The 24,541-nt window shown below is 39.4% G+C and overlaps 2 protein-coding genes and 1 long non-coding RNA gene across 14 annotated transcripts; 1 reads left to right on the top strand and 2 right to left on the bottom strand.

Annotated features, from left to right (window-relative positions):
* Positions 1–67: 67 nt before the first annotated feature.
* Positions 68–1,225, bottom strand: RpL32 (Ribosomal protein L32). Of its 2 annotated transcripts, none has more exons than XM_086972157.1 (3): positions 1,159–1,225; positions 767–872; positions 68–466 (listed from the first exon to the last, which is right to left on the bottom strand). In XM_086972157.1, exons 2-3 carry the CDS (start codon positions 860–862, stop codon positions 155–157), a joined length of 408 nt encoding a protein of 135 aa, XP_086828283.1. In that variant the 5' UTR covers positions 863–872; positions 1,159–1,225; the 3' UTR covers positions 68–154. The 2 variants fall into 2 exon arrangements, with proteins under 2 accessions (XP_086828283.1, XP_022704993.1); XM_022849258.2 differs by having other exon boundaries at positions 1,137–1,212.
* Positions 1,226–1,884: 659 nt separating this feature from the next.
* On the bottom strand, positions 1,885–3,056 carry LOC147752218 (uncharacterized). Its single transcript, XR_015314650.1, has 2 exons — positions 2,438–3,056; positions 1,885–2,058 (listed from the first exon to the last, which is right to left on the bottom strand). It is a non-coding gene; the product is annotated as an uncharacterized LOC147752218 (long non-coding RNA).
* Positions 2,054–22,803, top strand: LOC111269570 (adiponectin receptor protein). Of its 11 annotated transcripts, none has more exons than XM_086972159.1 (12): positions 4,489–5,755; positions 6,843–6,929; positions 7,451–7,536; positions 8,106–8,637; positions 12,046–12,478; positions 13,504–13,652; positions 14,463–14,702; positions 15,229–15,341; positions 17,723–17,910; positions 18,946–19,139; positions 19,338–19,584; positions 19,752–22,803. In XM_086972159.1, the coding sequence occupies exons 5-11, from the start codon at positions 12,259–12,261 to the stop codon at positions 19,479–19,481; spliced, it is 1,248 nt and encodes a 415-aa protein (XP_086828285.1). In that variant the 5' UTR covers positions 4,489–5,755; positions 6,843–6,929; positions 7,451–7,536; positions 8,106–8,637; positions 12,046–12,258; the 3' UTR covers positions 19,482–19,584; positions 19,752–22,803. The 11 variants fall into 11 exon arrangements, with proteins under 11 accessions (XP_086828287.1, XP_086828293.1, XP_022705007.1 ...); XM_086972162.1 differs by having other exon boundaries at positions 8,299–8,637; XM_086972161.1 differs by lacking the exon at positions 4,489–5,755 and adding an exon at positions 2,054–2,154 and having other exon boundaries at positions 7,451–8,637.
* Positions 22,804–24,541: the final 1,738 nt, after the last annotated feature.

The raw sequence follows: 24,541 nt of genomic DNA on the forward strand, positions 1-24,541 counted from the left end.
TTCATTAAAAAAATACTCCTTAACCCTCGAATCCCCATCGGATCCCATAAAAAGAAAACACTACGCATATTTTTTTACATCGTCGGCCTCTTGCCACACCCCACCGAGCAGTATACTACTCGGCGGGCGTATAGTTTCGTACCGCATGCCTAGTTTATTCGTTCTCCTCCTGGCGTAATTTGGCGTGACGGTTCGTCACCAAGATCGACAGTTGACGAGCGCGCTCGACGATTTCCTTGCGCTTTTTAGCGCAGACTTTGTGAGCGATCTCGGCACAGTAACGCTTGTTGGTCATCATGAGCATCTCAAGCTCCTTAAGATTGGTGATTGTTACCCTACGAAAACCATTCGGCAGAATATGGCGGGTCTTCTTATTCGAGCCATAACCGCAGTTGGGCATCAAATACTGGCCTTTAAAACGTCTACGAACACGGTTGTCGATACCCTTAGGCTTCCGCCATTTGCTCTATAATAATGAGAAAGAAATGAAAATAAGATTCAGTTAATTAAAATATTCTATTATTTTAATAGTCAAGGGCATAAATAGATATGAAGGTGGGCCATTTACGACACGCTTGGTAATTAGGTAAATTGAATGGGCAGTCCAACTGTCCTGGAAACTTTTATGCACAAGCACAAGGTAAAGACGTAAGCAAACCATTATGAACAAGCCTGTTTGCTCTGATTAGAGCTTCACGTGGCAAGCAAACCGTTTTCTGGAAGGAATACAAAGCCCATATTCTTGACGTTGACGCTCTGTACTTACTGAAAGACGCCCACAGCGATCACTTTGATGACGAATGAAACGCTTCGTCCTCTTCTTGACGATTTTATGCGAAGTGGCAGGTCGAAGCTTGGTCATCTTACTATTTCTGAAATATTCATAATAACAGCAGGCAGTTGAGAACGTGACTCACACTGACTATATCATTATGTATAAAGTAACATTCAAAACAAGATACAACAGACGATGTGGCCTAATTTCGATGCGGCGTTCGGAAATTCAAATCCATTTTAAGCTATGGCTTTTCCACAAATCCTCGACTTGTAGACCTTCGACGAATAGCATGCACTTTAATCACTGATAATAGACATGAAATTTCTGCATATATTAGTTGATTTCAATGGATTCTTACACTGGATCTAAGACACTCACACCGTAAGTTCGGATGGCCACCGGAAAAGAATGATCGACTGGTTTCGATTTCGAAACGACAGCAAAATAAAGGTAAACACTAACTTTCGCCGCGTTGCAATGCGCGGGTAATTTAAAAGACTTTTCTCTCATTTCTTGGAGTTTTCCGTAAGTTCTTATTATACTTTGAAATAAAATCAGCATACGATCAGTAGATTGATAATTAAATGGTTGTTTTCAATGATATCAAACATTATGTATAATAACCACATTAAACACGAATATTTTGAACTGTTGCTCATTAAGTTGAGATAGGTCGCTTATCCACTGAGTGGCACCAATTGCATGATTGAAATCTCTTCTTCTAGTAAAAAAAAAAAAGAGAGGAATTTTTGAAGAACAAATACGTATTGTAGATGATAATGCTATCTTCACATTGATGCAATCATAAAGGTATATACGCAAAAATACAAGTGCCGTTATCAATCGGGTCACAAGAATATCGTGAAAAATAAAATCAACACCTATAGCAAACGCGCACTACCAAAACATAGTACAGTAAATCATTTGGCATTGTGGAATTATAATATACCTTAATCATTTAACATGTGTACGCCACGTACACAATAACAAGCAGACACTCTATGATCCAAACTGCGGCTGATATTTGATTACGGGAGATTCTAATTGTACGGGAACTTGCATTTTACCTATTATAGCGTCATAGAACTTGAATCGTTTTTCAAACCTTTTTGATTGGATAGTCCCATAGGAGCTTCCCATAAGGACTGCTTCGTTCAGTAGCCACGATGTTGCCATAATAACAAGTCAAAATAGTAACCTAGAGCTGTCCGGTCGTTCTGGGTAGAGTTAGTGATCACAAATTTGCCGCGTGCTATGACCTTCCCCAATGTGACGTTCTTCTGTAACCCATAACGAGCCATCTGGTAGTGGATCACGAAGAAAAAAACCCATACCCGGAGTTTAGGGACGGGCCAGAGGGCTCTTCTCTAGGACAGGTAAGATGGCTAGCGGTCTGAATAACACAGATCATATACCTCTGAGGTTTCATCATTTTCCTTATGCCAACTCGTCTATATATTCTGTGTCTGCATTTTAGGCAAGCACTCTATGTCCAGCATTACTAAAACGAGCCCAAGAACGGCCAGTTAGACATGACACGGCCCTGAATAAACCGCCGTAATCAATCCAAAGAATTCCTCATACATGGGCTGCCATACCATGTGCTTTTTTCTCATGCAGTCGTCCTTTCACTACGTTGTGGTTTATGTCAATACGTACGCCTGACTTTGAGTCACGTTAAACGTGTGTCCAGTTAATCAGTATCTTTATTACACTTCACCGAGTCAGTCAAAGCCAACGCCACTACTGGAATTCTTTTTCGCCAATAAGGCTAAAATACCACTCAACAGTGCCGTATGTTTGGCTAGTCGCTTAGCTTGCAATCTGAATTTATAGAAAATTTTTCGGAGTGTCTGAGAATAAAATGACAGTTTATTATCATAGTATTCGTCATAGTATACGTAGAGACATGTAGGAATCAAAAGATCGATATACGAAAATAACGTAGATGCCAAACGAGTATATATTTTTATGGAAAAAATATATATTTTATTGGAAACTGTATAGTGTATATCGCTTTGGGCGAGTTTGGGGCGACATCATAAGAACTTTGGTAACAAATTTGGAAAAAGAAGAAAATAAAATAAAGCTATTATTCTAAATGTTTTGACGTAAACTGAGCAGACCGCGATTGAGGTGTTTTTATGCCTACACAAAAAAGGGCGCATACTCTCGCTTATGCGATACACTCAGCACTCGTGGATGCTGTCTTGAAATCTAATGCTTCGAAGGCAAGCCGTATACATACGAATTTAAAAATCCGCTGTTGTCGTTAGGTTACGAATATCAATACTTTGTTCTAATATAGGTAATTAAGGCAAATGTTGTGCTTTCCATTTAAATTTTCCTTTTTCTGTATGTGATGGACTGGTCACTGCTTGTAAAATCTAGTTAAGTTCAAGAAGTTCTCTTCAGCAAACGCATCACAGTCGGCGCAAGTTCAGGATATTTTTTAATTCCACTTTTTCATATAAATTGATTTTGTATTATTCTAGATTTGTCATGGAAACGAGCACTTTTTGGATATGAGTACACCTCAATAACGACAAAGGTTTCGTTCTGACGGGCATGCGTAACATACTGCGTTTCGAATGTCAAGAATTTAACTAGGATAGACAGCCTACGGCCGTACGATGCTTGTGATCCTAAGTATAGAGGAGTGATTAGCATATTCCTGCTAAGGACATGTGCTGGTCCAGATGCAAATCCAAATTAACCAAACTTTGTTTCATGCACTTCAGCCCGAGTCAACGGTTCGAAGTAGTTCCTAAAAGCTAAAGTGCGAATCGTAACACCCTTGGTCAACCCTCATAATTGTTAGAGGCCTTCGCTACTAGCGAAATAGCCACTATATTCTCTGGTTGATGGCCAAAATCACACGTCAAACAAAATAACAGCGAATTACTTTGTGTAAAACGAATACAGCCGTCCGCGCCAAATTTGCTGTGATGAAAAGCGGAGTTTTCGCCCACTGTTGGTCATATTAAGTTTTAAAAAACTATGTTGAGCACGTGAAACATACGATAAGAAATACCGCTTAATAAGTTACTGTACGTACTCAGTTGTATAGAATCAGCTGAACTTCAGTGCATATTCTGACACCTCAAACAGGTTTGTTAAGATTTGTCAAACAGATTTGTTTGACTCTTCTTTTAGGTAAGTTCGTATTATGTGTGAAATAAGCGTAAATCATTTTTGTGATTCTTGAGTCACATATGCTATGGTCCCTTTTGGATAGCAGACATACATCTATAACCATGAATTGCCTTTGCGTATTTTGTATAAATTGGAAATAGAGTAACTTATTCAATTGAATAGCACCCGATTTTACCATCGTCCTGTTCCAATTTTGGCGGTACAAACGGCAGCATCTTAATCGTTTTAATCCGACTATTTGCCCCTGGTGACTTTGGTCTACATTTCCGTTTTATCGACCGTAATGACCACAACTACGACTGTTGTGTGGTACCACACACGTATCGACATCCATCCATGGTTTCGCTCAACGTTCTCGATCTCTTTTTACCTGCAGCGCTACCAGTAGTCCATTTAAAGTGCAATGTTTTGACCCATCCTCGCGCCTCCAGCTGTCGATGCCTCAGTGTGAGCCAATACACCTCGCTTGCGCCAACGACGGGCAGAAACAGAAGGCGAGAGATCGCATCGTAGGGCCGCTTTCAATGGTATCTCTCGCGGACCCGTCTGTCGTCTGCTCCGGGGATCTTCGTTATCCACACAGCACTCCTCACCACGGCTCTGTGTGCGCCAGGGGTTATCGTCATAGTCGTCGATGTGCTTGAGAAGTCAAGTGCAGGTTCAGCAGACTACAAAGAGACACCGAGCGAACGTGTGTGATCAGGTGGTGCGGGACACATCTGATATACCGTAGGCTGTGGTGGCAGCGGTCACTTTACGAAATTACGTTATATTGCAGTCAGTTGAGATTTGCAGGTGGAACGCTGTTGTTTTCGTAGTTGCTCGCAGCAAGGAGTACCTGACCGTCACGGTTCAAATCTGCTCCCACAAGGCGAAGGATTGTAACGGCATTAGCAGCGACTGTAATCGCTTGTGTGTGTATGTGTTGCGTGTTTGTGTGAGGTGGATTTGCCGTGGCTCTGTGGCTGTTATTGCCTGCACAGTCTTCGCAAAATGGATCTTTCTGAACTTATTGCGCCAAGGTGCATGGCAGGCAGCAAATAGGTACGATCGATCTTCTGTCAATTTAGTCGTGTTTAAAGCCTTGTATTGAAAAGACGTTTATCGCTAAAAATTCGGTATTATCTGTTGAGGTCAAAAAACTGCACGAATATAATTTGTGTGGAAAATAGAGAAAACCCTCGGAGGAGAGTTTAAGTACGTGCGTATGTTTGTCAAAAGTTGTTTCTCCGTTGTGTCACGGATTCCGACGGCAACCACGCTTGCCTGTATAATACGTAGGCGAACAGCTGCAGGTGAAGCTGTAATGGACCCTTGCCGCGTTATGAAATTGCGAAGATGAAAGCTGAATCAATGTCAAATTTACTCTCGACCACGGGTTACACCTGACATATCTCCACAAGCGGAACCGATATTACGGGACTCGCTGTCTCCTAACCCGATTCACCTATATGAAAATTTTTATATACTTTCATGTAGGGAATCTTAAAAGTCACTTTGACCACAAACTGCAATTTCTGTTTTGCCTACGTCTTACGGGCCTGTCGACGCAGCAATCGACGTATGTATTGCGGGCCTCGGTATGAATGTTTATACTTAGCAGCAGTGAATGACTACGAACTTGGGGTGTTGGTATCGTCAAACAAGATTACCCCTCAGTGGTTTGCGGCAATTTGAAGCGTCTTCCTCATTGAAACCGCAAACGAGCCTGTGACTGGCTAAAAAAGACAGCACTCAGTGGTTAAGTGGTAAAGTGGTCCGCACCAGGTAGACACCTTTTAAACCTCGAATAAGTCAGCTTACTTCATGATCAGTGGATCGGTGAGTAATGCAGCTAACTGCAAACCAGGAAGTGATAACTTTCCAAGCATGACATTTGTTTTGGTCGTGATGAAAACAAACAAATTGCGTTTCTTTTCTCTCGCAACAACAAGCGAATAAATGACAACGATTTGCTAATTAGTGTCGGTTTATCGAATATAGTGCAATTTAAGTAACGCCAACAACGTCAGAGCAGCTATGTATTGTTCCAGAATCATATCAAGTTGACCATAAGATTCTATAAACAGTCTGTCTGGCTGAACAACCGGGTAATAGGAAATTAAGGAAAACTAATCTTTTCGATCATCGGATCTCGATCTTTACGAGTCAAATGTAGTAAACCCTGATTGATGTGTTCTAGATAATAAGCAGCCGGTTACTTTGCCTATAGATCACGCAGCGTAAGATTGCAAACATAACTTTCATACCGGTGCGTTTCACAGAACTTAAACATTTTTTCATTCTGATACAATTTGTGCTGGCACCTTCGATTGATGTTTCTATCGCTGCTGATAAATCGATGCTGCGTACCATGAATAAACGATAAATAGCCAACGCTAACTGCTTATATGTATTGTATTTCTTCATCTATCTGAATCGGGAAGAATACCTAAATCGGAACAAACTTTGATGAACTGTTCCTCGTGATGGGCATGCGCTCTTCTGCCATTCGTGGCACTACAATAAAACCTATTGTTTCGTGAACAGAAGAACAAACTCATCATGGTAAAAAAAACGTGTCATTTACGTAATTTGAGCGAAAATAAGTTGTTATTCAATCTCTTAGTACTGGACGAATCCCTTACCCTTTTTTTTACCTGAAATCGACGGTTTACACGATTGTCACTTTTCATTCGACTTTCGAAAAGCCCGCAAAAGATTTCTACAGTACAAATAGATTTCAATTGTTGAATCGGCTTTCGATTTAAAAGGCTTAAAAATGCATCCGTCGAAACGGCTCAAAAAGCCATTATTAATATACATAGATTCTTTTCATACCAAAATTAACGGCCGTTTCTTTAATTTGACAATTGAGTCATCCAGATAAGCTTCAGCAGCTAATTTTTGTATTCTTCGAATATTTCAGTCGTCTTGAGTCATTGAATTTTTTGAGACCTTCGACCCTGGCCGAAATCCAGTCCTGCTCACATGGCATACCTGAGACACAGATTGAGTATGACTAGTTTATATCTATCGATATCGCTTGATGCACGGTTACTATGAAAAATTTATTTGCAGAGCTTATTTACTAGTAAGCGGTTTAGGTATTTGATCAAAGCTTTATTCACGGTAAATTGTGGTCAGGAGTAACACTGGCAAGGAGTGTAAAAAATTCTTTGTAGTATGGCTTTGTCTAGATAGTTTTAGAAACGTCCAAGATCAAACATGCAAGTCAACAAAGCGACACATCAGTTCCAATTCATGTGCCACACCTTTAATATGAGACGTGATGCCGTCTGCGTCTCATGGAGAAATATTGTGGAACCGCTTCTAGTGTTACGTTCGAAACCGCCGTTAGCTATTCTGTCAGACTCACGGATACGGTGAAATATTACCTAATAAGCTCTAGTCAGTCCCCTAGCAACAGCACGGCTCTGCTATTTAGCAGCGTCGCGTGCCCTTTAATGCTGATACGCAATTCCACCAAAGAAATTCCTGCCATCTAGTTGTCTGTTTGTACTATTGCCGTTTCAGGAAAGCGGGTGTAATAATGTCATAGGGACGTTGTATCCGGTTGAATTAATTAACACAACCTACACATGAACGATCAACTGAAAGCGGTATCGATGCTCGATTATGTTTGTTTATCCGAAAAGGATAAGCCCGTTATTTGTCTAGATATACTTGAGTCCGAAGCAGTCTAAGAAAAGAAGCGTCTATTGAGAAATGCTTCAGTGCGGTTGATGCTCTGGACTGATTGATAATGAATACACGATCATAGATACGGAGCGCAGCCTAACACAGGAATAAATTAAAAAAAAAAACTGTGATAACTAGGAGCAGCAATTGCGTTATCAGTAGTATGCATCACATAACACGCAAGCACAGACACCCATGCGTGCACCAACTTAGGTATAGGTAGACAGTAAAAGATACAAGGCTCAGGAATAGCGGCAGATGGTTGGCCCAACTTGATGAGGACTCGATGGGAATCAAGGCACAGGGCAACGTCCACTTTAATCGAAAACACAGCAATTTTGACGAAAACTGTTAATCGAATTTGACATCAAGTACTTAGTTTTGAAGAGACTCCACGAACACTGTGCACAAATGTGCTGTATTAATAAACTGTGCTCTAGGAAGTGTTGTAATTCGTTCGGTTTTGCTTTGTTTGTGACGTTGCCCGAAGATGATTGACTGGCCATACCAACACGTGTTGGAAATACCTTTAATTGCGTATGCGTGGTTAAGGTGAAAAGCTCAGCTGGATCAGCATGGATTGCGTTGCCCGTGTCAAGTGGAATGTGACTGAGTGTGATTGTTATGATATAAAAATCTTGTTGTTGTGATCTGAACATACTGGCAGTATTATTTTGTTATAGGCGATAGGAAAAACATCAAGCGGACGAGGAAGACTGTCAATACTGTCAGGTGCGTCTTGTTAGTCATACGATCTACGGACTTTGGACTTGTTGTTTAATCCAGCAGTTACCACCTCGTGCTGGCAAGAGCATACTGTCTGACATATCCGTCCGCGCATATCCGTCCATTCTGTGTGGTTAGCTAGATGAAAGTTGGAAAGACGCCTAATGGAGTTGCGCTTAAAAGACAGAACCGCTGCGTCAGTCTGTTCGGTTCAGTTAGCGGAAAGTATTTCGGACCGCCTGAAGCAGTCGGAGCTCAATCGAGTGCCGGACGGACGATATGAATAAATTAACTGTGTAAGATTATGTTAGGTTAGAAAGATGTGCTGTACTTCTATGCAAAACATGACATTTAGACTTATATATCATGCAGTGCTATTATTGTTCTTGTTCGTGCTGTGAACTCAATCTAGTTTAGTTTATTATAAGATACGAAAAAATATCCCAAGTTTTAAATTATGCTCATAGGATGTACTACGAATACGAGTTCAGCAGTGCGCAGTCGGAAAATGGTCCGTAAGCGATAGCACCGAAGCAATGCGTGTGTTTAAGAGGTAGACGTGATTCATTTCTGGCGGAAAGCAGCCGGCTGATGCGATAATGGTGATGATGATAACGCGATTCCGCACGGAAAACCTAAAGCATTTATTTAATAAAGTGCCTAAGCATGTATAGCAAATGGTGTTAACCTAATGTCTTCGGTTGATGGTCGTCTGCCGACGGTCAGAATAAATTATATCATCATGAGGCTGGTATGAAATTATGGACTAAGTTGTCAAAAAAACAGCGATATTGCAGAAAGGCTTCTTTGGCTAGTAGTAAAGTCAGTATACGATCTAGGAATAATAATCCCATCATGTGGGTTTATAAGTTAGGGGCTCTACTACAGTTGTAGTAAAATTTATTCTTTCTGTGTTTATTTGTTTTTATCTGTTCTGAGTTAAGTAAGCTACGTACGATGATTTTTGTGCTATGAGTTACAAAATCTTACGGGTCATATCGTATCTATTGGATACCTTTGTATAGATAAATCGCTTTTTTTTTCAGTAAGGGCTGAAATTTCTTTTCATCGAAACCATCTTCCTTATGCCATTTTTTGTTGTCACAGTGATGACTGAAGTGAAGATTGATAAGTGAAGAAATGATTACTTTATTAAACTTGTTGACACTCACTGCTCGACAGCGTCGATTTCAATAATTTTATCTCAGTTGTCTAGTACAAGTAATAACTTTCTCCTTTTGGATAAACCAGCACGAAAAATGTTCGTTGAGCGACTAATTGCTTCGATATTAACAACATATTATGGCAGAAAAGGCTGTTTTTTTTGCTGGTGATAGTCAACGTTTTGTTGAAAAGGATAATTGTCGATCGGCTTGTGGGTATCTACGGGACGGACAAGTAACTGATGCAGAGGAATCGAGCGCGCGGACGGGTAGAATTGACTATTTAGTGCTCCAGTGTCCGGAGTTCTTGACTGGGTGAGACCCAAATAATTGTCAGGCACATGTAACCGTAACAAATATTTGTAATTCAGTAGGAGGCAATTGATGGTTTGATGGGAGAAAAAAAGAGGAACTATTAGATTTGTCAGAAAATGTTTAGCAGGTGAGCGGAACGGAACTGTAAGAGGTTCGATTTTACACGTGTATTTCAATTCGTGATCAATAATTTTGCTGACCGTTTTTTTGTCTGCGGATTCGCTCGACAACGCAGTGCCTTATAGCAAGCAGTTTTAAACCTTATGTTCCTTTTTCTATATCGGTTACTAGTGGAAAACAATCAGAATTAAGTGTGGTTGAAAGTGAATGCGTTTTGAAGGCTTCTGTTTGTGGGTGTATGCAATGTCTACTTTTTCAAGCGTTTTTTAACATCAGAGTGCTCTGTATATCGCTCGCACAATGGTACGTTATGCCTGTACCCATTACTTCGCACAATTTTCGAATGTGCAGATGTAGCAAATGAAATGTAACACCCGCATCGCGTTACGACTAAATACTATTTAAAGGAAGTGTCTTCAAATAAATAGGCAGCCCCTTCCAAACTTCGTCTCCAAAGTAAATAGGCTATTAGTCTGATTAGGTTGGTCCTACTTATGTCACATCAATTAAGACTTGATTCTCGTTACTGCCATTCTGGTACCACACGTACAAATCAAATACCAATGACGTATATCGCGACCATTCATGAAGGGCCTTCCGTATTAAGGGCACACGTCCCTACTAAGCAAAGCGCAATAAGACTTCATACAAGGCGAGATCTGCTGCGTTATCTTACGAGGGGACGCTGTAAGTACGGGCCCTGATATCGTACAAATAATTTAATCTACAACTAAATCGCCAGCTGGCTCATTCGGAAATTACAGAATGGTCTGTAGCGCTCGGAGAAATACGAGTCTAGATTTTGCCTGGCCCTTGTACAGGTTATAGACAATGCGTTCATTACTGTTGTTCCGCTTGGAATCAACGGCGTAACTTTTTGTCGTTTTCTTACATAGCAGATCTAGTCGACCTGACTACATCTGTGACGTTTCATCTAATCGATAACATAATAATCGCAAAGCTTCAGAAGCAAATGGCAAGGATTTATCGTCGACCTTAATCAGAAAGGCTAATCAAGGCAAACTTAGGTACAAACAATAAAAGAACGAAATCATCCTGTAAGGCACCCATAGTTACGTTGTTGTGAAAGACGTAAATTCGATTTTTTTTGTCTATTAAAGCTCAATAATGCTTTTTACTCTACAACTACATACGTGACATTCTAGCATAAATTCTTTTTAAAGGAACATATATGATGATGGAAGAAAACTTAAATAGGCACCAAAAAAATGAAGCCTATTTTTTTCTGCTGAAAATCGTTTCTGGTCACATTGACTTTCAGTTAGCATGATACGATGGTATATAAATGCTTGCATTATACTGTTAGTAGCGCTACTTCAGTACTAGTATCAAGACTCAACTAATTAAGATGCCAGTCATGCTTCAACCTGAGAATATAACACGCTGCGATTGATTTCTTTGAATTAATGGGAGTTGTATAATTGATAGGCTAAGCTTTTCAAGGTTGTGTTTTGTGTGGTCGGCTTGCTCGAAATCCTATGGATCGACCGCGACGATTTAGTTGGCAGAAAAAATAAGTTACCTTTTGCGTATCGCCGTATAACACCCATTTCACTGAGACTTGCATTATACTAAATCGTGCCGCAAGCTTACTGAATAAGTTACTTCGGACGTGTGACAGTAGCATATTAACGCCTAGGTGATAGGCGGCTATCTCAATTTGCCTGTTACTGTTGCTTGAGAAATCAAGTACGGCTTTATTAATTTTAGCAAGGAAGGTTCTGTAAATGAATTCAGTGCAATCCCGTTGTTTTCATGAGAATTACGTAATATGAGAAGCTGGGCTCTAATTATAATTATATTTGCCACCATCATATAAGAGCACTGTTGGTAAAAAGCTAAAGCAAATTATGGAAGCAATAACCAACGTATTTTGTATATACAGCTGTGAATTCAGATTGAACACATTTGAACTGAGTGCCAATATTGAGCTAATTTGTGGAACTTAGCCGGATTCTATTGGACAAGTTCGGCCACATACAGCCTGGCGAACAACTTATCTAGGTAATTTACATAATACTGGGGACTGTTTTCAACCACCTTAGTCTAACATTTTACTTCACTGTTTTTTCATTTCTTTCACAGTTTGCATCTTAAAGGACAACCCAAGATGTGACGGCCCATGTAACACTTCACTTCAACGTGTTCTTACGTTGTTAATTAAAACTAGTTAATTCTTCGCAGCAACCCTGGCCAACATTTCATTCTGGGCCCGAAACAGAGGTCAGCGTTACTACGTTCCTCATTCCTCCACACAAAAGCAAAACTCAAAAAATTCTCTCCGTTACTTGCATCATCATGTCACTGCCGAGCCGAGAAGGAACTTCATCAGCGGTGCTAGAGTCTTCTTCAACGTACCGCCGAAACAGCAGTGACGACATGGAGATCCGAAGACGTTGTATTACGGTGCTAAACAATGATCTCGATGCTGACCTTGGCATGTTTGACGACACAGTAAGCTGTTTGTCGGATCCGCACGTGTTCGCGCCACCTGGAACGCCACAGGAAGATGCTTCTGGTACGTATTATTTGCAACATCTCGTAGTGTAGCATTGCCGCCCTTGACCTAACACACAGGACTGTAGTGGTCCACAGATTAAGGGTGCATGTAAATGTTGCTATATAGCGATGCCCGAGTCGAAATATTACGCGCGAAGAGGTGCTAATAATGATGGAACGTTTGGTATTGACAGTAATGAATGCAAAAAGGGAAACCAACACGAGCAAGAAGATATCTCTAGGAGCATTGTGGTCGCTACTACTTAACCTTGACCACGGGTAATTATACTGGCGGTGACGTTTTTACATTCTTCATGGTGTTCGAGATTATTTGCAGTACATATTTAGCGGGCTGTTTATCGTTTGTTAGGCTTCGTAAAAAAAGAAAGCTTACTCTTCAGGTCGTAATTTTGGGTACTATGGACAGATAGAATCCTTAGCCAAGTCTACTTTGCACATAACAATGAATTTATGGTTTATTAACTCAGATAAAAGACATTTGGTGGATTTCAGGTTTTACTGCAGACGCTTGCAAAAAACGAACTTTGTAAAATTGGCTTGGCGATTCAATTTCACCTTATATACTCGAAACAAACGGAAACAGCGTGTAAAAACACTTAGCATACCTTCAGTCGTGCTTATATATTCAATTTTAGTGGTTAATTCACATCAGTGTTATCGAATTCTCTAATTTTTTTTACTCATACCGTTATTAAAATACCAACCACTACTGATATTAGTTTTAAATAAGCTTTACTTATATCGTAATTACAGAACTTTACAAAATCCGAGGGACATTTGTGGGAACCAAAGTGAATGCGCCATTTAAAGATATGATTTACTTACTATATGTCAGATATTCTAACAACCTTCTGCCTGATGTTTGAAGGCTATGGGTAAAGCCTATAATCCAACCAGTCTCACTATAAGTCTAGCCCCAAAAAAGCTCCAAACAAGCGCAATTCCCTACATAACGGTACATCGTTAGTCTTTGTTTGAATCTGGTTTCTCTATAAATTTTATTATTTTCATTTTATTTTGCAGACGATGATACTAACCTGGACTCGGATGACATTGTCTCGTCGTCGGATGTCGATGGCTTGAACCTCCCGCAGCGTGCAGCCGAGCAGGCCGAACAACTCATGCGAAAGGTTCTTGACGAAGCGGAGCAGGCTGAACAGCTCGTACTTAAGGTACAAGAGGTCAATTCGCCTCAGATCTTGGTTATATCATAATATACTACATTTGCATTGAGATAGGCCTATTTTACCCGGCAGTCATTAATTACCTATAACATGCTTCCATACATCTACAATAATTTAATGATCTTTATTTGACAAATAAGTATGCGTGCGACGGCTGAGAGGCCGTTTCTATTTCTGCTGGTACACTATAGTAAGGTATTGCCTCCTTTGTAAAATAAGCGTTCGATAACACGCTTAACCTTTTTATTGGCTATATACCAGCCCGCAGAAACGCTTCCAATTTTACGTATCAGGGGAATCAAGTACCACTCAAGGAGTTTCAAATTGGTTGATTAGAATTCAGACGGTAGCCCGCTAAGCTTTGAAGATATACTTAAAAAATGTGTGTTTTTTTTCTATACTTCTATAGATTTACTGTTTAATCAGTTATTAACTCCTCTGTTTAGTTTTGCTGGGTCCGCAAATTTTGATTTAAAAAGAAAATTATTTTTATTTATTTTTGTTATTTTCGAAAATGCGACAATATACTTCTTTAAAATCTGATTAGCATACGCAATGTATAAAATAAAATACGTATGCTTGTAAAACGTAGTCAATGTGCATTTTTTAAGAACATTATTCAACAGCAGTTTTCCTCTGGCGGGATGTAAACTTTCAACTTTGGAGCACAAAAAGTTTTTTTGCTATGCTATTTTATTCGTCGAATGACTTCTTTGTTAGGTATTTGCTAATATAACACTAAAAGTTGCATCCAATAGCCTTTTCACCGATGTTTATCTCATTTCACCATTATTTCAGGTATTGGAAGAGGCTTGGAAGGTGTGCCACTTTAGCTCGCTGCCTCAGTGGCTACAGGATAATGACTTCCTGCATCGAGGTCACCGTCCACCCCTTCCGTCGTTCTCGGCCTGTTTCCGCTCCATCTTTCGAATTCACACAGAGACTGGAAACATTTGGACACATCTACTGGGCTGTTTGTGGTTTCTTGGCATTGCCATCTACTTCCTAGCACAGCCCTCGGATTATCTACAATGGCAGGTGTGTGGAATGATAATGCTGTAAAGGGCGACGGGCTGACAATTTTCCCTCTGCTCCCATATAAATTGGGTTGTATTTTGTTCGTGCGCGTATGCAAGCTGGTGTCCAAACATTAGATTAATGGCGAATGATTATTGATTCGTAGGAAAATGTCTATAGTGTGCAGAGGTCTTCAATACGTGATAGGAATCATAGAAGTATCGTTCTGTATTTTGTTAGCAGCGGCCAACTAGACATGCAATATTTATGCTAAGAAATGCATTAAAATAGAGAATTGTCCACCGCTAGAGCGTTCTAGTACACTGAGAGATAATTATTATGTGTTTTACTCGTTTAGCATTTAATCAGCGTTTAATTAAAAACATGACTAAACACGCACAGTGATTTTTATGATAACATTTGTCCTTTGGTCTTGATTATGCAAAGGATGGACATCTGGCACAGTAGAAATCAAAAATATAAGGCACCAGTTAAAAAGTACTCGAGGTATATTGTTGGATAACCTGTTGACTGCTTACATTTTTAGGAAAAACTGGTATTTGCAACATTTTTTACGGGTGCGATCCTCTGCATGGGCATGAGCTTTGCGTACCACACGGTATCCTGTCATTCCGAACAAGTTGGAAAACTTTTTTCAAAGTAAGTGCAGCTAGCAAGGAAAAAGTGATAGATTTTATATAGTTTCTCATTTATTAATTACATTGAATTCATAGATGAGTCCAGTTTTAATCCGCTATTTCCAAACCCAATTTATATCGTTTTAGTTGTGGTAGTATGTGCAAGACCAAGGTGATTCAATTGGCATGAAATTCCGAATTAGTCGAGTGGGTTTTTGTTAGCCGCAACCACTTAACTAAAGTTGATGCCGCAGAAACTTTGTTCTTAAAAGAGCACGGGTTTGTTACGAAATTAAGGAATTGGAATGTCGATATCAAAGCTTGTAAGTAATAATTATTTAGTCAAAAGTCCCACACATCGTACCTAGTCATTACGTTTGCTAATGTCATAATAATGTTTACATTTTCGAAATCATTTTATCAGGTAGCTAATACGCTTGATTATAAACACACTAGCCGCAAGTTTGTTAATTGTCAAAGGTGTGCAGTCAGAGACGGCGCAATTTTCATCTTCGACAATATAATGCATACACTCTGTTTGGTTAGATTTTATCAATCGCAGACTCGCTCAAGCAATGGATAATACTCTAATTGGCGGAATGGCACGCAATAGTGGTAAATTTCGCATCCGCACCATGAAACAAAATCACTGACTTTTTCTACTAAGCATAAGCAATTCTAATAGAACTGATGTTCCAGATAGGATGATGTGCGGGGCTCGTAACCTCAACGTTTGGTTTTGGTGAAGCCCTTGATTCTTATAGCCGTAATTGGCAGCTAGCTCTAAAAAAATTCTTTGTACCCTGTATGGTGAAAATCTTAAGGTTTTTTGGCGGTATTATCGAACATAACTGGATGCAGAGTGAAAATCTAAAACATTCAGGCAGGTATTGTAAGTATATGTATCTCTCAGACACGGCCTAAAGACGGTTCATTAACGTTACAGAGGGATGATTAGTGAAAGCTACCAGTTCGATTCATAATTCTGCGCATACAGGCGTCAAATCAAACTATAAAATGTTCTACATATGATCAATCTTGTTCAATAATCAATATCAATCATATATTTACATTTGACCAGCGTATGATCTTAAGGCGCTGTCAGATTATGCATGTGCACTATTGAACTTCCATCAAGTACATACAAGTCGGTTTATGATAACATCACACAGTTACATCTAGGTTCGGCTCTTGTCTACATTGGTTACCTTTGGTTACTACTACATTGGTTAGTCGTTTTTATCATAACTACTCTCCTTGTGACTCCCTCGTTTAAATCTACCTTTATCTCTTTCATAAATAATATCAGGTTCAGCTTCACTACGTGAACGGTAAAGTTCCCAGTTATGTGCCTGATCGGCTTCATCGAGGGGCGAAGTCGCGCGATACCATCGACAATCGGTTAATGGCTCATGGACCATGTATTGTAACCAATCCTTATTTCATCTGTAATCTTATTGCTAGTCGGCACACTCAGTTGGTTGTCTCAACAACAGGGTATGGCGCGACACGACTCAAAACAGGCTCACGCCTCTACAAAATGTTTTCGATGACAGCGAGTTTGTGTGCATATACCGAACCCTTGTCCCCTTGTGCTACGGTCCCCGATGATGTCTACGAGAACTAGTTGACCTGCTAATGCTACCACTGTTTTCGACAGCTATGTTTGTAAGTCGTGTCTGTGTCCCGAAATATTTGATCGCGATTATATCGATCGGAAGAGCATACAAAGGAAGATCGAACGGTGAACGCGAGAGATAAATAGTGAAAAAAAGATGTATCGAAACATCTTGCGCATTTAGGTGAACTGAATTGTTAATTCAGTCGGTGTCTTATTAAATGTCCTCGAGGTAACTGTAACAGGGGTGCACGCTAAAACGACTCGGTCATTTGGTAAGATGGCTGATCATTCTAAACATATGTTAACTACAGATCTAAAAAGACTATTCAATCGACGGTTTTTGTACGTCTAGGTTGAACTGGTAGAGGAGGAAAAAATAAGGTCGTGCATTGTTTTTCTGAAATGTTTCTATGTCAAAAACAATTGATCTAGACACTGCTATTCGAACTATACATTCAGATTAATAACTAAACATGAATAAAAACATGTTGACAATGCTTTCATCTGACGTGGCTTAAAGTAGTCTAGAAAGCCTACTACTGCCAAAATCCTGAAATTTTTATATGATCAAATAATTTGGGCCATATTCTTCGAAAAATGATTGGCTAAATCACAGATCATCTGCTATGATGTTAGCTAGATAGAAAGACGATTTTATTTGCGTGTGCTTATTTGCATGAGCTATATATATTTGCCACGATCCCCAAGTCGATGCAATGAATCTAGAACGTGCGCCATCAATTGCTTAACCTATTTGTACATCGGCTTTGCGTTTATTTCAGATTTGACTACTGTGGCATTGCGCTGCTAATCATCGGATCATTCGTGCCGTGGCTCTATTATGGTTTTTACTGCTCGTTCCAGCCGAAGCTCGTCTACCTAAGCGTCGTCATCGTTCTCGGAATCACTGCCGTTGTCGTGTCATTATGGGACAAATTCGGCACTCCTAAATACCGACCGCTGCGCGTTGGTGTGTTGTCTATATTATAGCTGTTAATATTTCTATTATTGCTGATTGTCGTTCTGTTACGGATTAAGTCACGCAGGATTGTTCTTAAGAGGTAACGGCGTAGAGAGGGTGGCGTGAGATGGTTGATTATTTAGATGCGAAATGATAGAAATGGCTATTGAAAAGGTATTGTGAGTGGGGCCGATTGGGTCCTCGTAGCCAAAGTCGGCGTTCTTCCGTTTATTTGATTCTAACACGAAAGTTATTATTAATCCGTCCTGGGCGCCTTTTTTTTCTATTAGCACAGCTAGACCGGTGCCAGATACTATCCTTTCTGTTTAGCAATCGCACGAACCTTTAGTGTAGGACAAGCGAGAACCTCATCAGTTAGATTAGAGAACAGAATTAGTTCAATTGTTCATTTTTCTAGCATTTAATTTTAGCGTGCTTGAGTGCGTTTTTACGTAAAATAACGTTCACATATTCCTGTTCAGTTAGCAACTGCTGGAGATTGTCAAATATTCCATCAGCAACACAAAGCCGAGAGTAACCACGTAGAAAAGAGCTGGGAACAAATATCTGCAGTATAGATTCTTTAGACGTCACGCAAGCTTCCACCCAGACTACACTTTTCTCTAGGTTTATATTAATAGAACCCATATGGCGTGACGTTCAATAAATGACGACTAACTTTCAATGACTGAAGCTATTTGTTCCATCTCCTAGCTATTTTTAACTTTTTTTTAACATGACCTTATACGCATTTATGGTATCAGACTGAAATGACTACACATAAAGAACTTCGTAGATATCGTAAAGACATGTACACATTATAAGCACGCATAGATTCCAAATAACTTGACTCGATCAACAGACGACGGCGACTATTGTTTAACAACAAAATAGGATACGCTACGATAACCGCAACCGATTAAAAACCATGTATATTTAACAATAAAAACAAAACGATTTTGCTTTTCTCTCAGAACGCAGTTACACTTTCACATCGAGCGTTTGTCACCTACTGTATTTTGCTTATCTATGTCGTTATTGTAGGCGTGTTCACGGGCTTCGGATTGAGCGGCGTGATTCCTGCTGTGCACTATATCTACTCGAAAGGCTTAATTTCAGCGTTTTCGCACGCCTCGTTCGGCTGGCTTTGCCTAATGGCCTTCCTCTATATTCTTGGCGCAGCACTGTACGCCCTACGTGTTCCTGAGAGATGGTTCCCAGGAAAGTGTGACATTCTGGTTTGTATCTACGCTCAGTCGTGAAAGCCGTGTAACTGACATATATAGTCCACTGTCTTAATTTCTGTGTCTGTTTCGTGCCCCTTCAGATCTTGCTCAATAGAAAATCTCTTCTTACGGTAGTAATTTCGCGCTCAACAGTAATTAACACATCTCAATAATGGCAAATATCGTTTGTTCGTGTTTCGCTGTTTGCAGTTTCACAGCCATCAACTATTCCATATTCTAGTGATAGCTGCGGCATTCGTCCACTATCACGGAATAACCGAAATGGCTATGAGCCGGCTTAGTATGGGACAATGCGACGAACTCGGGAACACCCCGAAGGTCATCACGTACTAGATAAATGAGGGAGAAAGCAAAAAGATTCGAGACAATGGCCTCTCGCTCCAATCGGAAGGACAGCGCCCGTCAACAAGGAAATTAACTGGAAGGAGAAAGACGCGTAAGAGACAAACTGAAAACGAAGTATCGACATTACTACAGAACTAGCACTAGCAGACCATTGAGACCCTCCCTCATGACATCACCCAGGAGACACCCAAACATCCAGTTATGCTTATGAATGAATGAGTGACGAACTTATGTGATTTCGATATCTTTGTATTGCAGATGTTCGGGGTCTTTTCACTGGTGATCATCTGGTCGTCACTGATGAAACGATGTGAAAAAGGAGTATTGCTTCGTAGAATTGCATCAGCTCGAAAAACGAGGCTATAGATAAATGGTGGCAATACGTAGTTTTGATTAGACACTACAGCGCTTATGAGTGCTGATGTGTTTGTGCTAATCTGTGTTATTCTTGCATTTTGGTTTAATCCTGACTAGTAGAGTTCGTGAGTCTATTCTAAATAGATCTCAATCTTCCAGAGGTCAAAAAAGGGTGGCTTCTCTATGCAAAATGTGTATCGTCCAAGTTCCATTATTACCCGCAGTAACTTTTACTGAAATATTCATTGCTCGATGAGATGTTGAGTTAGCTGTGAAAGTATGTGGATTAGGCAGTCGAAGATGTCGAAACGAACTCACAGGGTCGATCTCAGGTTCTACCTGACTCAGGTTCCACGTGAGGACCCGCGATCGTCGTTCGGCTCCAAATACATTGAAGTTTGACAGCGCAACGTAACCACTTATTGAGCTGATTTTCGGGTCGAAAAATATCTGAAATAAAATGGCCTTTTGCCCGTCTATTCCTCTTTAGAGCAATTTAACCGTGGCTTTTTATGTGAAATTTTCGCTTCTCTACTTGGAAGAGATAGAACTGACAACGACATTGTAGAAGCGCCAACCCCTTTTAGGCCCATGGGTGAAAAGTATGTGATACGTAGACAAGTAATAATGATTTCATACTATATTTTGTTATTATATTAATACCTCGTACAACTTGAATGCCAACAGGCTAACACCGACCACACTAAAGAAGCGACTGTCCCATGTATCAGCTTTGCTATGACTAGAAACACTGAAATGATGAAATGGTGGCTTACATCATGTACACGATCCGAGTGTGAGAGAGAGAGAGAAACAGTGACAAGAACCCTTTCAACACCTAAAAAGTCGCTACTTATCGGTAGAACAAAAAAGCTCCTTGCACTTAATACGCACCCAAATATTGAACAGTTAGTCACACTTCTACACACCCATGAAAAATACAGACAGATACGCATAGGAGTGACATTTCTATCCAGCTGCCCTTGGAGACCTGATGATGCGGTTAATTTTGCAGTGATTTATTTACGTTAGTTCAAATTGCTTACATTTGGATAAGCGCTGTGAGTGGTTAGGACAAAAACGATAAACAGTTCATACATTGAATAGAAAATATATATATATATATATATATATATAAAAGGGATCAAAGCAACGGACCTCGATGAGCGGAGGAAAGGAAAAACAAATAACATATTTTGATAAGATTAGTCAAATAATACAAGTATGTTATCCTAACGAGGACAGTAGATGCTATAATCTTTATTATTATAAGACTATAATTATTAGCAGTCACTAGTATATGATTTTACCTATGAAGAAACTACCTTGTTCCTTAAGTGATGATGGATATCAGAGAAAACAAAGACAGAATAATCGTGAACATTTTCATTCATTAAGTTATAAATGTAACCAGTAGTCGAGACAGATGCTATATAGAAATATATAATAAAAAATATATAGGAAGGTTCATGCCAAGAAATGTGGGTACTACGGATTCGGGCGTGTAGCGGAGTCAGGCCATAGGAAGCTGTAATCAATATCTGAACGAATTTTAAAATATTTATTGGACAGAAGACAACGACAGCAAGCGAGGGGAAGATATACTCGAGAAGGACATTATACTGGAACGTTTAGACGTTAAGCGAATCAAGTTAGTGTTAAAGCTACTCAGGTATCACTCTCCGGTGAAAGTAATATGGGTTGGATGTGGTTTAATAGATATTTGTGTGATGTTTTGAGCAAACAAGCTTTTTACGGGAGGAAAGCGAAAAGCCGGGTAGAAAAACTCAAGAAGTTATCGACAGGTGGAAAGACGTAGGAGCACAGGGTAGTTTAAAATTCGGATTACAGTTGATTTTTTTGAAATTTCTGCTTCTCGATCCTGTCAAACGAATGAATTATTACGTATCTATAGGCCCATCAACTGGTCGACAGTATAACGTTTTTAAACTACTGTGTGAAACAACGAGGATAAACCTCTTTCGTTACCAGAAGTACACTTTAAACATTCGTGCTGCTAAAAAAAAACTATCATTCTTACATTGTCCTTATGCCCTTTTCCACAGTAGCTTTCAAATGTATATTCAGATGCAAAAGGAGGGAGTTACTTCGTACCTGTCTACTAGCTCTACAAATAACAGATAATGTTCTCGAAAGCTCCTAAGTGACAGAAAATAAAAGCGAGTAAAAATAAAAAATCGTCTGCCCAATGATTTTCATATGTTCTCCATTTGACGAGAGAAAAAGATCACCAAAGAGAGAAAAAGCAAGAGAGCGGGAAAATAATTATTTAGATACTATATAAGGTGTATTAACGTAGAGCTAAACAGAAACAAGCCTAAAAACGCTTTAGATAGCTATAACAGTAACCTAAAGAACTATGAGGAATTCAATACGACAACCAGTGATTTTAGCGGCGAAACAAAGAAAGGGTCATGAAAAAAGCGCGTTGTCTGATTCACGACTGGGAAGACATTTCGCTGTTAGTATTAAGAAATAACCTCTGTCTATTTAATTGGACCTAAATGCTCTGGACGAGAAATGTGCTTGTTGTTGCTTGCATGTTGAAGTCGTCGATGACAGCAGGTTCTTCGAAGGCGGCACAGACCTCGAACAGTTTATTCCGTAATGTATACATTACGGCGTGCCAGATAAGCAAATAGCAATGCAGTGACAATGCAGACGTCCGTAGAGTGAAAATAAATTAAGAGAAAAATAACTAAAGTTACCGAAAATGATAATCATGATACTAGTGATGTTTTAAGGTGATGATTGTACATTTTTAAACGTGACGATCATTGTGATAGCGGTTGAACGAGCAACTGAGTGAATACACGCGTGTAGTCTTTATTACACATTGAACAATAATTTTAATAAAAAAAAAAAGGAACAATGATAAGTGGAGATGAGTAAGTAATAAATATACGATTATAATGATGATGAAAAATGAAAATGAGCCATGTTCTTTATTTGGTTTAGACCGCTTACTACTTGTGGTAGTAAAATAATAAAGACATCAGAAAAGTGACAATAAATCATTTCGACAAGCTCAGCCACGTTTTGAATATAACATTTAGCTTAATAGCCTTAAGACGGAATAAACAGAATAAATATTAGAACAAAGCTTAGTACCAGAGCACCACAAACTGTTCTGTCGGAGCATCTTCAAGATTCGGAGCATCAATAGGTTTTAGACGAGAGAAGTCATTCTTTCTGGAACAAGGCAACAGACCCGTGTCAGACAGGTGGGAAACGATGTCTTCTTTGCAACTTGGGCGTAAATGAGATATTAACCAATCCCTTAGCGCTGGACGAACCCCTGCGAAGATCAAAAACCTATTTTTTTCCTAAAATCGATAGCCTATCCAGTGGTTACACAGCTTCCCAAAAAATTGTGAAACAATTTTTTGAGACGGATCAGAAGATCTACAATAGATGTTAGAATTAAAATTTTTAAAAATTCATCAAAATGGCTCAAAAAGCCATTTTTTATCATTACAACTACATTTTAATACGGAAATCGACGACTGTTTTTTTACAGGAAAAATGAATTGTCAATTGTGTAATAAGATAAATACCAATGATTAGTCTTTTTTTGCTTTTCTTTGCATCTGAGGAACTTTAGGCTCGGAGTAGTTTGAAAATTATTATTACTATTATTATGTAGTTGAAACGGGTTCACTATAACCCATTCATTTTCTAGAAAGTATCAACTGAAGACTCCCGTGGCGTTGGCCCATATACCTCACTAAGTAGTGTAGAATGAGTCACTAATGATTTTGTCTGAAGGAATCAGTCATTCAACAACGCTAAAACGATATTTTTTTTGTCTAGGAAGAGACGAGACTATGACTAGAGAACTCATCATAGATCAATAAAAAGTTCTATTGCGCAGTGTGGTATCCCCTTTTGAATGGCCTAGGTAATGGCACCTTGAGTAAGAAGCGAGCAATGCGCACACTGTCGTTCAAAGTGAACGTTATCGTACTAGAGCCTATGTAACTATCGTGGTTATGGATTATTTTGGTATTAATAGTTATGATAAATTCTGTTTTATGATCAGAATCATTCGCAATATTGATGTACATGGTGAATGCAAAAAACGTTTTTGTACGCAACTACATGGAATACGTTGATGACAACAACACGTAGCATAACCAACGCGAAGTTACGATACTTTAGTTTAAATTGACATCTAAGCACGTATGCGCGTAAGGTGCGTTTTACTGCAAGGTTACTTCAGTTCTTTCAGATTCAACGTAAAATCAGCATCGACAGATCCGGTTTTCTATATGCTTCGAAGTAGTGCCCCGGTTAGCTTCATCTCATCCTTGTTTATATAGTTTCCATTGCGACAACATACTATGACTCAAAATGATGATTTTTAAAAACAGTACTAGCTTTTCGTTTAACATAGGAAATATAGTTTTGGTAAAGACGAAAGTGCGGCAGAAAAGCGCGATAATTGTTTCGCGTATTGATTGTTTACCAGAAGCTTGATAAAATATAAGAAAAATACTTATTTGTCCCATACAGCGCCACCTTTTTAACTTTGATCGAAGAAAAATCCGATAGCGCGAACTTCGTTTAGACCCGTAGACATTTAAAAACTGTTAGAACCTTGATTCTTCTAGAATTCCAAATCAATGTTTTCTGGTTATAAAAACTTTCATATAGGTTCTGTTTTATAC

Source organism: Varroa jacobsoni, unplaced genomic scaffold (genome assembly GCF_002532875.2).
Source record: "Varroa jacobsoni isolate VJ856 unplaced genomic scaffold, vjacob_1.0 scaffold_1398, whole genome shotgun sequence".
Taxonomy (NCBI): Eukaryota; Metazoa; Arthropoda; class Arachnida; order Mesostigmata; family Varroidae; genus Varroa; species Varroa jacobsoni.